At 37.8% G+C, this 15600-nt stretch overlaps 1 protein-coding gene across 1 annotated transcript in view; it reads right to left on the bottom strand.

Annotated features, from left to right (window-relative positions):
* Positions 1–334: 334 nt before the first annotated feature.
* The window catches only part of LOC107665302 (GDP-mannose 4,6 dehydratase-like), a 74085-nt gene continuing 58819 nt past the window's right edge, over positions 335–15600 (bottom strand). The window contains exons 8-11 of the mRNA XM_016456128.1: positions 12652–12770; positions 12338–12434; positions 678–746; positions 335–560 (exon numbers count right to left, since the gene is read on the bottom strand). Of these exons, the coding sequence (XP_016311614.1) occupies positions 498–560; positions 678–746; positions 12338–12434; positions 12652–12770 (348 nt within the window). The 3' untranslated portion in view covers positions 335–497. The remainder of the gene's footprint in view (positions 561–677; positions 747–12337; positions 12435–12651; positions 12771–15600) is intronic.

Raw genomic sequence — 15600 nt, forward strand, 5'->3', positions numbered from 1 at the left:
CATATACATATATATATATATATATATACATATGTATGTATATATATTTGACTCTGTGTTTTTTTTCTTTACCAACAGTGTATTTGGTGGTTGTCAGTGCATTATAAAGACACAAAACATTATCAACATTATATCAGTTACTGAAATATACTTTCTTTTTTTTTTACTGTAAATTTAAGTTCAATTCGTAAAACCTAAAATATTACCATGCTACCACATTTTTTAAGGTAAATTTCAGGTAACCACAGTTACCATTTTTTTTAATCGTAAATTTCACTTCATTGGACTTTTACTTTGCTGCGGAACACACACACACACACGAAAGGCAACACCGGGGACCCTCAAAACACAGCGAAACTGAGATCCGAAAGCTGAAGCAGCAGAGAAAACGACAGACGGAGGAACAGAAATGCAGCTGAATGCTTCTTCCAGTGATCACACACACAAACACATGACAACCGCCTCTTTGGCATGCATGGAGATGAAGGCGTGTGGGATCAGGCATTCGGGTTGTTCCGCATGAGCTCGATGTCTGCGTCCACCATTTCTTTAACAAGCTCCTGTTGGAATACACACACACACACACACACACACACACACACACACACACACATTATTTCTCAATCTCGAGTGCACTGGAAGTGAACCTCTTTGATTTTTTATACAGGAACGCTCACCTCGAACGTCACACGTGGTTTCCAGCCCAGGATCTTAAAGGCTTTGGAACTGTCTCCCTGTAGGAAGTCCTAGAGAAAGACAGAAAGAGAGTGAGACGGGGAAAAAACAATGACGAAAAAGGAAAAAAAAAAGCAAAGGGGTGGTTTAATTCTTCTTTATTAACTGGACCTCCCAACACACACACACTCTTCTTCACTCTCACACACCCACATACAATCGCCAGCACCACACACACTCCGTGTCTCTGGGGGAAGGTGAGGGCCGAGGCAGGCCATCCATCCAGCACCCCCTCTTTTCCAGCCCTCTCTCAGTGCCAGAGAGCATGATGGATTGTGTGACTCTTGTGGCCTAGCCCCTTCTGTTCTCCTGCTGGGACGGCAACACTCACACCCACACACACATACATTTAAAGGTGCTTCTCAGGGTGGCAGTAAAGGGTTTGAGGGTGTCCTTGCTGCTGATCTGATTACACAAGGAGCCAGAACACACACATACACACTCACAACAGCACTTCTGTGCTTTGACAAATGAGAGCTCTTGTTCCAAAAGCCCATATTTTTATGCCGAACCCTGTTACAGTCACTAACTCATGGTTCCATTTTAGCTCCAATTAAATCATTTAAATGACATAACCATATTTTAAAGACTAATTAGCGAAATAGCATTCATTCATCAACATGTGAAACGGCATGTAACCATCATAATCAAGATACGTATTAATGCGGCATATTAATCATAATTAGTCTTCACTTTTCTGAAAGCTAAATTAACATCAGCTGCTTTTGTCGCCCATCCAAGTTTTCACATGCAAACAACTACGGTACTGTGTCCGACAATGTAAGTTTACAAAGTATTTCAAAGGAAGGAAAACTAAAACGGTATTAATTAGATGAAACCGAAGCATTGCATGTGCATGTGAATCATGCGTTGTGTGCAATAGCTGTTGCTATTAAATAGAAAGTCAGCAAGTCAAGACATATCGAAGGCACAGTGGAAGTTCACAAGCAGATTTTAGTTTCAAACACTGGGCGTCTTTGCTTGTTTAAAGAAGATATCTACATGCGTCAGGGTTTAAAACAGAAGCCGCACCTGCATATATGATAAATAAAATGGAAATAAACAATAAATAAAAGTGATAGTCATCATCTGGGTACATTTTTATTGTGTGTGACCGAGCACTTAACGTAAAGGAATTCAGGACTATTAGAGAGACAGACCTTCACAAACATCAAGCAACTTTTGTTAACTTACAGCGTGGCTACACATGACATTTGAGACTTTAAAACTACTCTGCATGCATGCATGTTTCATTGAGTTTTAATATTTCTGAGACATGCATCAGGAAAAAACAGCATGCTCTAACAAACTGTTATAAACACGCACACACAGTAACGGTCTTGTGCACTATTTTTAGGACAGCGGAGTCAGAGGTCAAACCCACAAAAGCAATATGACCAGATTGACAAAAGTGGGTTTCAAACTTCCTTTGATTACCAAATCCCTGGATATGTGTGTTTGTATTGTTCATAAACATGTCCAAATCAGCCATTACTGCTTTCACAATGTATTATTTTACTTAAATCTAGATTCTATTTTATCAAGATATCTACAGATAAATAAAAACATTATCCTGATTTCTGTGTATATATACATGGTATTAATTAGTTTTTTATATATATATATATAAATTATATATACTTTTATACACACAGACACATATATACACAAAAAAAGTTTGGGTTCAGTATGATTTTTTTAAAGGAATTAAGTATTTTATTCAGTAAGTATACATTAAATTGATCAAAAGTGACAGTAAAGATTTTTTTCTATTTCAAATAAATGCAGTTCTTGTGAACTTTCAAAGAATCTTGAAAAACTAAATTGGCAGTAAAACTTTTCCGTTTCAACATGATTTCTGAAGGATCATGTGACACTGAAGACTGGAGTAATGGCTGCTGAAAATTCAGCTTTGCTAACACAGGATTAAATTGCATTTAAAATATATTCAAAAAGAAAACATTTTACTTTGTAATAATATTTCACAATATTACTGTTTTAACTGTACTGTTTACTTGATCAAATAAACATAGTTTGGTGAGCATAAGAGACTAATTTTGAAAACAATTTACTGACCCCAACCTTTTAGAACGGTGTTGTATATATAAAACTTATAGATTTCGGAACAAAACATTCATTTCACCATTTTCATATGTAAAAGAGACAGAGTACAATGCAGGAAAATCTGAATCAACACAAAGGAGAATGTCTCTATCTCAGATTCTTGTTTCAAGTGTTTAATAAATATTTAGATGATCATGTAAACCCTCTCCAGCAAAGAGACACTAACACCAAGTGTCTGACACTTTCAATGCACGTGTACGTGAGAGACACAAGAGCAAAAATGCTGAATCCCTCGAAAGTACATGGTGAAACAGAACGAGAAATCCACGGCTGTTCGACAGACTTCAGTATGTGCCGTGCAGTTTTGTGTGTGTGAGAGTTGTGTTGTTTGATGCAGGATGTTTAGGAGGGATCAAAGACTCTAATGATTTCCCTTTTCAAACAACAGCCAATCACAGAGCAGAAAAACTAAAGAGCGACATCAAAAGCCTGAGTGCAAAAGTACATCCGAATCTATACAACCTAGTGTCAATGTGTTAAAAGCCAGACTTGAACGACAAGCATCTGTATGAGTAACACATAATCAACGGTGTGTTTATTACTGAGGACCTGTGTGTGCTTACATGTGGTATTGGCAGTGTGTTTGTGTGTTTACAAGCCTCAGAGAGCTGTATCTTCTCAAGCAGTACAAGAGCGTACAAGAGTCCTGCCTGCCAGCGAGAACGTGATTCACCTCATTCAAATGACCCAGATACCTTTTCAATTTTCATCTCACCTCCTTTTATTGTGCTTTCACCGTGGTTGGGGGGAGATCGAGAACTACACTGTAAAAAATGCGATCATAATTTTAATGATAAAAATAGCAAAAATGCTATGGTAAAAACCTGTTAATTGGCTACAGTAAGTTTCCTTATAATGTACATTAATAAAACCTAAAATATTACCATGCTACCACATTTTTTAAGGTAAATTTCAGGTAACCACAGTTACCATTTTTTTTAATCGTAAATTTCACTTCATTGGACTTTTACTTTGCTACGGAACACACACACACACACGCACGCACGCACGCACACACACACACACACACACACACACAAAAGATATTTGGACTGTTTGTTTGTCTATACAATGAAAGTCAGTGGGCTCCAAAACAACATTGAATTTCATTGACTTTCATTGTATGGACAAAAAAAAAAAAAATATATATTTTAAACTTGTGTTCCACAGAGGAAAGAAAGTCACACAGTTTTGGAACAACATGAGGGTAAGTAAATGACAGAATTTTCATTTTTGAGTGAACTATCACTTTAACACTACTAGAATTAGTATCATGGGCTCCTTTACATTTCTAACTCGTGTGGAATAAAAAAAACAGTCTTGACTGGAGTGATCGAGATTGAGAGAAGAGGAGGAGAGAGAGGACGGAGACAGGAATGACATGGAGAGAAAGGAAAATCATGATAAATTGAAAGCTCAGAGAGACGAGCTGTGTGAAAGTTAGAGCGAGAGAAGAGACAGCGCGAGGGAGAGGGAGTGAGGAATGCGAGGTGTCAGGAGTTCAGCAGTCTGACAGAGTGAGTAAGAGTGCCGAGAGCCAGAGTTAATTACTCAATCAAGATAACGAGCCTGGGACATGCCATTTACAGAGGGCAGCCCACAATTAACCTCCCCTCTCCCACTACACACAGCCGTGAAAGTGCGAACATGCACACACACCCATGAGGTAATTATGACACATGGCACAAACAAACACTGGTACACAAATTAACACACATTTGCACACAGTCAAAGACACCTGCTGGGAAGAAAATGCACAGGATTGTTTTGATCACTCCAAATGAACAGGCTTGTTTACTTATTGCTAAATAGTGAATGGCTAATTTTACTTTAAGTAACATATTTAGTTATTTGCATCTGATTTCGACCTAGTTTAAAGAAATATTCCAGGTTCAATACAAGTTAATCAAAGTAGACAGCACTTGTGGCAAAATGTTGGTCATCACGAAAATAAAATTTGACTTGTCCCTCCTTTTCTTAAAAAACAAATTACAGCGAGGCACTTAAAATGGAAGTGAATGGTGCCAATCTATAAACGTTAAAATACCCGTTTCAATAGTATAAGACAATAAACAATAAGTGTGTTGACAATTTTAGTGTGAAAAATCAAACAATTTTACAACTTCATTACCATGACAACGTACAATGGTAAACATTATTTAAACCGATATAATACATTTACAGTTCATATAATACATGAGAATTAACAGAAGAATTAATTTGACTGCTTTTATAAAATTATAAGCATTACATTTCTACTTTTAAATCCTCCAAAATTGGCCTTGTTCACCTTCATTGTAAATGTCTCACCGTCATCTTGATTATTTTTTTTTTTTTAGAAAACGAGGAACATACAGAAATTATTTTTGAGGTAATCAACATTAGACCACAAATGCTATCAAATGATCTTAACTTTTACTGAACCCTTTAATGTTGCAACCTTTTAGTTTAAAAGACATCTAGTGATTTAATATCTTCACATTCTCTACTGCTTTTCCTCAAAAGGGTTTGTCTTTCTTCCCTAAACATTTAATTTATAAAAAATTCACCTGTTTACTGGGGATCTTTACACTTGGCTTGGTTTTTAAGTGTTATATTCTCAACTCTCATTCTTTTTTAAAAGCTCCTTCTCTCTCTTTCCCCTCCGTGGGGCCCAGGGTGGTTCCGCTCAGTCAAAGTCCTTCAGGAAATACCAGAGAGTAGGCCAGGGGAGAACGTACACCCCTCTCTCCCTCTTTATTTTTTTAGTTCTGTTCTCTCTCTCTCTCTCTCCCTGATGCCTCGACAAAAACGGAGTGCGAGACAGAGTCGCACTGTTAAAAAAAAAGTCCCGGGGCGCGAGGTAAAAAGTGCCATGTAACGTTATGAAAGTGAGTTAAGCTCTACTGTAAAGCATGATGGAAATAAATGTGGATGTATATACATACGGTCATCATGAGGAAAAGCTGAATGGTAAGAGCGCGGCTTTATTGCAGGTTTGAGTTCTACCTGGCATCCGGCCAGACTCTTTACAACATCATTCACACTCGACTTTAACAACTCTGACCTATTACACTGCATATCACCGTAAAGCTGTCACAAAAAGCCAGCCTCTCAACCACAGCAACTATAATACCCAGAAAACCCTAAAGACTGCACTACCCATAAAGCATCATAACAGAGGCTTAAACTCCGCTAAAGGTGGGGGACCTGCCTTCAACAAGCACATAAATCTAAAAACACACAAAAGCATACAGGTCGGTTGCCCACTAAGCTTAAGCCTGAAAATAAAATGGATCTTGCATCCAAATTAAAAGCAAAGCTGCAGGTAAGTGATGATGCAGCTGTGTTTTGCATGCTGGTACTATGACGCTCAACATGGGTCAGATAAGACAGACTCCTGGAGTAATGGCTGCTGAAAATTCAGCTTTGCTAACACAGGATTAAATTGCATTTAAAATATATTCAAAAAGAAAACATTTTACTTTGTAATAATATTTCACAATATTACTGTTTTAACTGTACTGTTTACTTGATCAAATAAACATAGTTTGGTGAGCATAAGAGACTAATTTTGAAAACAATTTACTGACCCCAACCTTTTAGAACGGTGTTGTATATATAAAACTTATAGATTTCGGAACAAAACATTCATTTCACCATTTTCATATGTAAAAGAGACAGAGTACAATGCAGGAAAATCTGAATCAACACAAAGGAGAATGTCTCTATCTCAGATTCTTGTTTCAAGTGTTTAATAAATATTTAGATGATCATGTAAACCCTCTCCAGCAAAGAGACACTAACACCAAGTGTCTGACACTTTCAATGCACGTGTACGTGAGAGACACAAGAGCAAAAATGCTGAATCCCTCGAAAGTACATGGTGAAACAGAACGAGAAATCCACGGCTGTTCGACAGACTTCAGTATGTGCCGTGCAGTTTTGTGTGTGTGAGAGTTGTGTTGTTTGATGCAGGATGTTTAGGAGGGATCAAAGACTCTAATGATTTCCCTTTTCAAACAACAGCCAATCACAGAGCAGAAAAACTAAAGAGCGACATCAAAAGCCTGAGTGCAAAAGTACATCCGAATCTATACAACCTAGTGTCAATGTGTTAAAAGCCAGACTTGAACGACAAGCATCTGTATGAGTAACACATAATCAACGGTGTGTTTATTACTGAGGACCTGTGTGTGCTTACATGTGGTATTGGCAGTGTGTTTGTGTGTTTACAAGCCTCAGAGAGCTGTATCTTCTCAAGCAGTACAAGAGCGTACAAGAGTCCTGCCTGCCAGCGAGAACGTGATTCACCTCATTCAAATGACCCAGATACCTTTTCAATTTTCATCTCACCTCCTTTTATTGTGCTTTCACCGTGGTTGGGGGGAGATCGAGAACTACACTGTAAAAAATGCGATCATAATTTTAATGATAAAAATAGCAAAAATGCTATGGTAAAAACCTGTTAATTGGCTACAGTAAGTTTCCTTATAATGTACATTAAAAAAAATAATAAATCTCACGGGACAGTAAAATACAGTTAAATTTACAGTTTTTCAGTTTTCCTGTGTGACACACACATTTGATGGTGTATCATTGAATTAACTTTCTTCTTATCAGATATGTTATTTTTAAAAAATAATATTAGGAATTTTATTACATCTTATGTTGTTAAATGTTGCATGTATTTTTGTGTATTACATTATGCGCATCTTATATAAACATACATACATATAGTATATATCAGAGTGAGGGCCTCCATGTTTGTGTGTGTGCTGCTCACTACAGGATGCTTTTTATCTCGCTCCTGACCTCTGCCACAGAGCAGATAAGATCACCCCATCCTGATCCTCGGAGTGAAAGGTCAAAGCCATCTTTCATTCCAACAGAAACCAAAAAAACATGAATGCGCTTACATATTAGGTAAAAACAGCACACAGATCTATACATCATAATAATGCACATGTGCCAGTTATACTGTCTGCCTACTTATGTAAAAATTATCATATAGTTTAAAGGGGTCATATGATGCGATTTCAAGTTTTCCCTTCTCTTTGGAGTGTTACAAGCTGTTCGTGAATAGATAAGATCGCTAAAGTTGCAAAGACTAAAGTCTCAAACCCAAAGATATTTTCTTTATAAAAGTTTAGACTTGTCCACGCCCTCCTAAAACGCCTCCTGAACGCTAAAGCAACATTACAGTCATAGGTTTGATTTGGAGGGAAGACACATACTCATATACCCTAAATGCACTGCAATTTGCTTTTGATAAATACATTAACGTGAATATCTGAAGTAGTTTTATCTTCTAATTTGATCAAAAGGAAACACTAGCTGTCCATTCTCTAAATATCAAAAAGTCATAAATAGTGTTGAATGCTAAATTTTCAAAAAATAATGAAATGTATTATTACTATTAACATTATAGAAAATAAGAGAAAAATAAAAACAAATAAAATTAAATAAAAAAAATATTCATTACATTATTTTCTACCATAGTATTATTTTTAATTACAACGGCAACAATAATTAAAATAACAAAAATGAACAATTTCAGAGAATTTTCCATCATAGTATTATTATTATTATTATTAAGAAGAAGAAATAAAAGAATAAGAGAATAAGAAAAATAAGAGAAAAAGAATAAAGATAATCAAAAAGTATCTTCTATCATTTCTTCTACTTATTATTATTATTATATTTTAAAGTATGTATATTAATACCATTACTGGACTCTTTATGTCAATAAAGTACTTAAAAAATTATATTGACTGAGAGTGAAGATGCTGATGCACATTTTAAGGGACATTAAATCTCAAGACAACATGCATTTAACACTAAAAATACACAATATGCCACAAAAGAACAACTGTCTCAAATTTAAGTCTGTAAGAGAGATGTGTGTAATACGTCTTTGAGTTGCTGGAGGAAACATGCTGACATATCTACCATATAGTCCTAATCTCTGATAATCCACATAATTCCATCAATATGTTGTGGCAATTCCTCAGGGTCACCAAATCTGTGAGTTGATTTGATGAAATACACACATGGTAAACTGCAGCCAGTGCAGCTTGTGTGTTTTGTCTATCATCAGCATGCATGCTCACACTCACACTTACTTACTGTACATTACATTTATATTCCTGGCAGACACATCCTGAAAGCATTCATACACATTTTGCTACTTATTTTCAATAATCCTTGCTGCATATGCCGCCACATAATACAATAAGACATTCTCAAACCTTGTAAAAATGCAATTAAAAAACAATTTAATCAGCTGAAATTACACCATGTAACAAAATAACCACGGCACAGTTTACCAAAAACAAAAAACTTTGAGATGTACACATAAGTTCAGCAGGGCAAGACATTCATATAAGGCCAGTGTTACTAAACCAAGCGACTGCTGCAAACTCGCCGTTTGTGGAATTGGTTGCATAAATCTTGCTTTTTGCTTTCATTATGCCCTCTCTTGTGCTCCGTTCTCTCACTCTTTCAAAATGAAAAACGAAAAGAAAAAAAACCATGAGGGTTTCCTGGGGACTGTCTGGAAAATAAAAAGTGAAAAAGAAAAAAAAAGCCTTTGGCTAACTTAGGTCCTCCTTCCCCAAAGTGCCTCATAAAAATTGTTTAAATCATCATCCGAAAGAATGAAATGGATGTGCAAAATCATATTCGCTGAAAGGCAGAGCGGGGACCACAGGGTTCACGCAGCGGTCTTCAGCGACCGTCTGGGGGCCACATTCATCAGTTCGAGCCTTCACTATTAAACCCTCTCAATCAGCTAAAAAACAGAGCGCTCGGTTTTGATGTGTTCATTATTGCACCCAGTTCGCTGCGTCCTTGTGCATGTGCAAATGGGAGAATAAAAGTAAGCGAGAGAGAGAAATAAAAGAATGGTCACTGTTTACTTTACAGTGCTCTCCTGCTGGAAATCGTAAAAAAGTTACCGAAATTCACTCTAATATTTCAAGCTTAATTTAAATCGGGGTATTTCAGGCCTTAAAAGGAAGTTAGCATATTATTGCAACGCGCACACACGGTTTCTTTGTCTGAGTAGATGGCGTGTGATGGACAGACAAGGCCAAGCGCATTACCTGCTTTTCTCATTGTGAAGCTAGAGCTACGCATACCTCCTGAAGGAATGTGAGCGAGTGTGTGTCGACTGAAAGAACACATCCAGTGAAAGCGAGATACAGGTTGTATTTGCAGCAAAGCTACAGATGAAATCCTCCCCTACGCACACGCTCGTTATAAGATCTCTAAAGGTTATGCAAATAAAGATGGCCGATTTGAGTTTCATCGTTCGCTCGCAATTTACGCTCATCTAACCACAAGTTACGTCTGGCATGATAGCCATCACTCAGAGGCTTCACATGTTGATTTTGGGAATGATAATAATGCATTAGAGCCATTCATCTAACAGCAGTTTTGGGTGTGACAGTTATTTTTAGCATTAACGTGGGATCTTTCAGCCAGAAGATTTTTATCTGTCAGTAATTATGCTTTCATAAATCATGCAGGTGTAGTACGAATGAAAATAAATTAGGATGGCTCAAAAACACAGCAGTTCGTGTGACGATTGCCGAGGGTCTTTGGATAAACAGGTAGCGTATTCAACCCATTGCTTTCCTATTAATAGGTGTGCATTTCATCCAGTTACTCCCTTCAGGCGAAGAAAGTGTGTGTGCTGGCAAAGAGGACCTAAAACATTTTTGAAATTGAAGTAAGATCCTTTTTTTCTATTCTGTTTCTGCCAGAATAAGTGATTTGATTAATTATAGGCTTCATCCAACAGATTTTAAACATGTTCACATGTAGCCTGTGGACAACGCATTTGTAAATCTATCGCAAATACACACACTCGCTCTCATTCATCCTTGTAAGTGACCTGTGTCCTGTACTGACACTCCTACCTCCTGAGGAAATGCAGTGATTTACTTTCTATCACAGAGGTTAAAGGTCAAATTCCCATTTCACTTCTGTGTTGATGGATGGCCTGTTCGGTTTTTGCCTTTTAGAGTCTCTTTAAGTATCCTGGGCTGATATTATGTAACAGCATTTTGAGGTCATCAAAAACCTGATACCAAAAATATTTAACAGTTTTATACCCGAGTAACAGATTTCTGTCTTCCTGCACTGGTTCTTCTTAATCCTCTGATGCCACTCATCTTCAGACTGCATACACTCGCACATCTTTCTGTCCTACCTTTATGTAATTTTTTTTTCTGACTGAAAAAGTTCTCTGGAAACACCCTTCTGACCCATACACAGCAAACATGTGTCTTGGAGAAAACCTCTGATCTGTCAACAATCATTTAGTGTGTGTTTTCTTTACAGATTTAGTGCCCTTTCTTATTCCTGAATGACCACCCACCACACACACACATACACAAACTGACATCTACTTGTCAGTTAAGGACGCACGTTTTGATCATCTTGTCTACTTGAGTACTTCATAGAAAAATACACATTTTTTAAATTGTTGCTGTCTAAGGCCCGGTTTCACAAACGGGGCTTAGCTTAAGCCAGGACTAAGCCTTAGTTAAATTAAGATATTTAAGCAACTTTTACAAAAGTGCCTTAGAAGAAAACATTAAGGTGTGCATCTTGACACAGAACAATGACACTGACATATTTTAAGATATGTCAGAGCAAGATATTTTCAATTGAGACAGCTCAAACATGCATTTTGGTCTGGGACTAGTTTAAGCCTTGTCTGTGAAACCGGGGGTAAAGGTTTGGGGTCAGTAAGATGTTGTCTTAATCTCACCAAGGTTGCATTTATTAGATCAAAAACAGTTAAAACAGTAATATTGTGAAATGTTACAATTTAAATTAACTTATCTATTTTAATACATTTTGTAATCTATTCTAGTCTTCAGTGTCACATGGTCCTTCAGAAATTGCTGATTTGGTGCTCACGTAACATTTATTATTATCAATCAATGTTATTATCAATGTTGTTTTGCTGCTTAATATATTTGTGGAAATTATGATGCACTTTATGCATCCTTGCTGAATAAAAGTATTATTTTTACTGACCACAAATGTTTTAATGGCAGTGTATAAACAACATAGCCAACACATTTGGGGAATTGTATGGTAAGCGACACTTTTTTAGATGTTCTGCCAAGTTAAAAACAAGTTCTTCCAAAAATTCTGAAGACCCCTTCCACTGAGTTATGCAATGTCTCGCTGTTTTTGAAAGAACGAACGTGTCCTGTGTGAACGCCCTCTAATCCTCTCCAGAGATTTGAATGCTGTTGATTTAATGGAGCACAAGTCACAATGAACAATACTGAAACAAATAGCTGTCTGATGATGCCACAAAATAAACAATGAAAACATATTCTCACCACATATCTAGGAGATGTCAACACTTAGTATATGCATGATATTTTATAATCTCTCACCTCCTAAGGGCACCTTGAATGTTCTGATCTTTTACTACACAGGAAGATACAAACACAGTCTTGTAGTGACTTACCACTTCAGTTGGCCGGTAGTACTTCGGATCCACCTTCACATGAATCTCTCCCGTCTCCTGACATCGGCCCACCTCCTCCTCATTCTTCCCCTCCCACCTAAAAGCGAGAACAAGAGCTATGAACACATTCCTTCAACTTATTTGTTTTCCAATTCAGCTGTCAGCATATGCGTTACATATTTACAATATTTATGGTGTGTTTGCGTGTTGTTTTGCGGTCTTGTACAGCCTGTCGGCGAAACAACACCAGATGTGCCAGATTAACCAGATGGGCTTAATCTGAGGTAGATGTGTGTGTGTGCGCGTGCTCTCACACAATGGCTTTGCCGACGTGTTTGAAGGCCTTCTCCACAAACTCCCGTACGCTGTGCACGTCCCCCGTCGCTATGACAAAATCGATAGGCTCCTTCTGCTGCAACATCAGCCACATCGCCTAAAACAAACAAAAACAACAAGATCAATATCATTATTATAAAGCACAATCCATTTCAGTTGACGCATATGATGCCATTAAGTGATTGATGACACCATATCAAGATGCAAATTATATAAAGACCTCATATAGGACTAAGTGCATCAAAACAGCTTTATTTTCTCAGGTTCACATTTGAGATCAAGTATCAAGACTCCCCCACATTCACACACGACACAGATTCAACACAGACACATCTGCGCCCAGTAGGATGTGCTTTTATGTGGTTACGATCTTACATACACCCCAACGCACAAACACACACGGCCGTCCCCATCCTGATGTCAGCACTAGGCCTCATGGGATGCCAATTGTGGGAATACAGCACAGAGTTCCCAAGTCCATACAACCACTACACAACGACACAAATGCACAGACTATATCTAAATAGTGATCTAGATGAAAGAGAGAGTGCTTTTGGAGAAATAAATGGTGAGATACTTAAAACAAGAATGCTTGCCAGAGGTCAATGGGTGATAATCTTTTGTCTTTTTTCTCTGGCTTTAGCTCCCTCTCTTTCTCTCTCTCTCTCACACATTTTCTGACTCCAGGGCTTCAGCGTTTAGCCAGTTGGCTGGAGAATCACCCCATTACATTGACAGAACTGTGTTCTTTTCTTCCCTTCAGCTTGATGGAGGGATAAAGACCCCATCAGCACGTTTTATGTGCTGCAGTGGGAGCGCTGCACTTGGCCGCCCAACTCATTCATATTTCACTCCGGCTGCACTCACTTAAAAAAAAAAAACCTCTCAAACGAGTTAACAGGCAGACAGAAAGAGAAACACTGAAGGAACTCACACAGCATTGGATTTTATCACAGCACAAAGTCTAAGCAATCAAACTGTATTTTAAACATCTGTAGGTTAAATAAAAATGACTGTTCTACATCACAAACCACTAAACTCCCACTGAGCAGCTCTGTTTGATTTAGTCTAGTCTGAAATGTAGAAATTCCCTCAACACACACATGCAGATATCCAAAATTAATTTTTTGGCATAAATGAGAACATTTACCTGCCATAAATATATTTTTTTACCAACCAATAAACTGATTTTTGCATTATTTTATTAAGAGCAATACATAAACACCCCTCACAGACCTGAATCGTTGCAGGCAAGTGTGTCGGACAAACGTGTGTCCAAAAATGTCTAACGTAGAAATGTTGTGGTTTTAGTAAATCCTGAAATCTGTGCAAGCAGGATTTTTCTTCAGTCTTTGCAATTTTTAAATTAAGAATATATATTTTGTCCCAGTGTCAATTGATTTATTAAACATACTTGTGACAAACAGCTCAAGTCACTGTATCATTCACAGCTTTCAGCGTCTGTCACAAAGACATGAAGACGACACATTGCGATGTTGTTCCTCATATTTTTGTTGAGGAATATTCCGCATATGTGTCGTCAGAGAGTTCTGGAGAAGATGAATGTCTGACAGTACATTTCCCCCCGAAGTAAAAGTAGTTAGTCACGACAGATGTTTTCTTTAGAAGACGCAAGTCACTGACATCAAGCTGGGGTCAGACTTCTTACAGTTTGACAAACCATATAATGTTGCAATTCCTAATAAAATTACCGGCTAATTGGCAAGTAATTTTATTTATACAAAGATTATACTGGCAGTTGGTGCTCTGTGAATGCTAATTCTGGAGTATACACACATATACACATAAAATATGTAATAATGACCATGATGACACCATGAGGCTAGTAAGAGGAACGTCACAATCGAGAAAGGTCAAAGGTCAAGACAAAGCTTTTATTCTGTCTTCACCAATACAGCTTCTAAATGATGAAACCAACATGTAACAGAGGTGACTGTGTCTGTGTGCAAGAGAGAAAGACTGAAGAGAAAACAAGAGGGACAGACATAGCGTGAAACAGAGAGGTCAAGTGAATGGAGGAAATGGTCTGCAACAATCTCTGATCTTATTTTAGTCTCGGCAAACAGCATTCTTGGATTTTTCACTCTTTTGTTTCTCTCTTTCTCACAATCATACACACTGATGGCAAAGTGAAGCACTGTATCAGATTAATTCTTAAAACCTTCTCCATTGTGTTTGGCTTGCTTTAACAGCCATTATTATTCAGCAACTTTCTGGATTAGTCAGCAAGGACTTGAGGTGGTTTAGAGCCACTGTAACAGGAAAATTATTCTGAAATGAAACCCGGCTCATACTGTATCTGTCTTAACATCCCTTGCTTTCCATCCTTTTCTCTCCATTCCTCCCTCACGCCTCTCTCCAAGGACCATTAGCGCTGTGAGAGACAGCTGAGAGGCCTGCAGCTCAACTCCCTTCCCCTTCCTTCCTGTTCACACACACTCTCTCGTAGCGTTATGCGAGGGGTCTGGATGCTCTGAGGCTCTCGGGGTATTTAGGCAGCAAATGTACAAGCTTTGTGTATAATACAAAAAACAAGATGCTTTCATTATTTGTGTACACGGTTCGGTACCTCATTATATGTACTTTTGTCCCACAATATCATACTCCTAGACCTCTAAGGTCTTCAAAACGATCCTAGACGATCGTTCCTCTCTGTTGCGGCCCACGCTTCATAGCTTGCTGCCCCATATCAGATCCTCTCCTTCTACTGATGTTTTTAATTCCCATCTTAAAGGGGTCATATGATGCGATTTCGATTTTTCCTTTCTCTTTGGAGTGTTACAAGCTCTTGGTGCATAAAGAAGACCTGTAAAGTTGCAAAGACTAAAGTCTCAAATCCAAAGAGATATTCTTTATAAAAGTTAAGAGTCAGCCACACCTACCTAAAACGGCTCGTTCTAACACGC

The sequence above is a fragment of the Sinocyclocheilus anshuiensis genome, unplaced genomic scaffold (genome assembly GCF_001515605.1).
Source record: "Sinocyclocheilus anshuiensis isolate Anshui unplaced genomic scaffold, SAMN03320099.WGS_v1.1 scaffold199, whole genome shotgun sequence".
NCBI lineage: Eukaryota > Metazoa > Chordata > Actinopteri > Cypriniformes > Cyprinidae > Sinocyclocheilus > Sinocyclocheilus anshuiensis.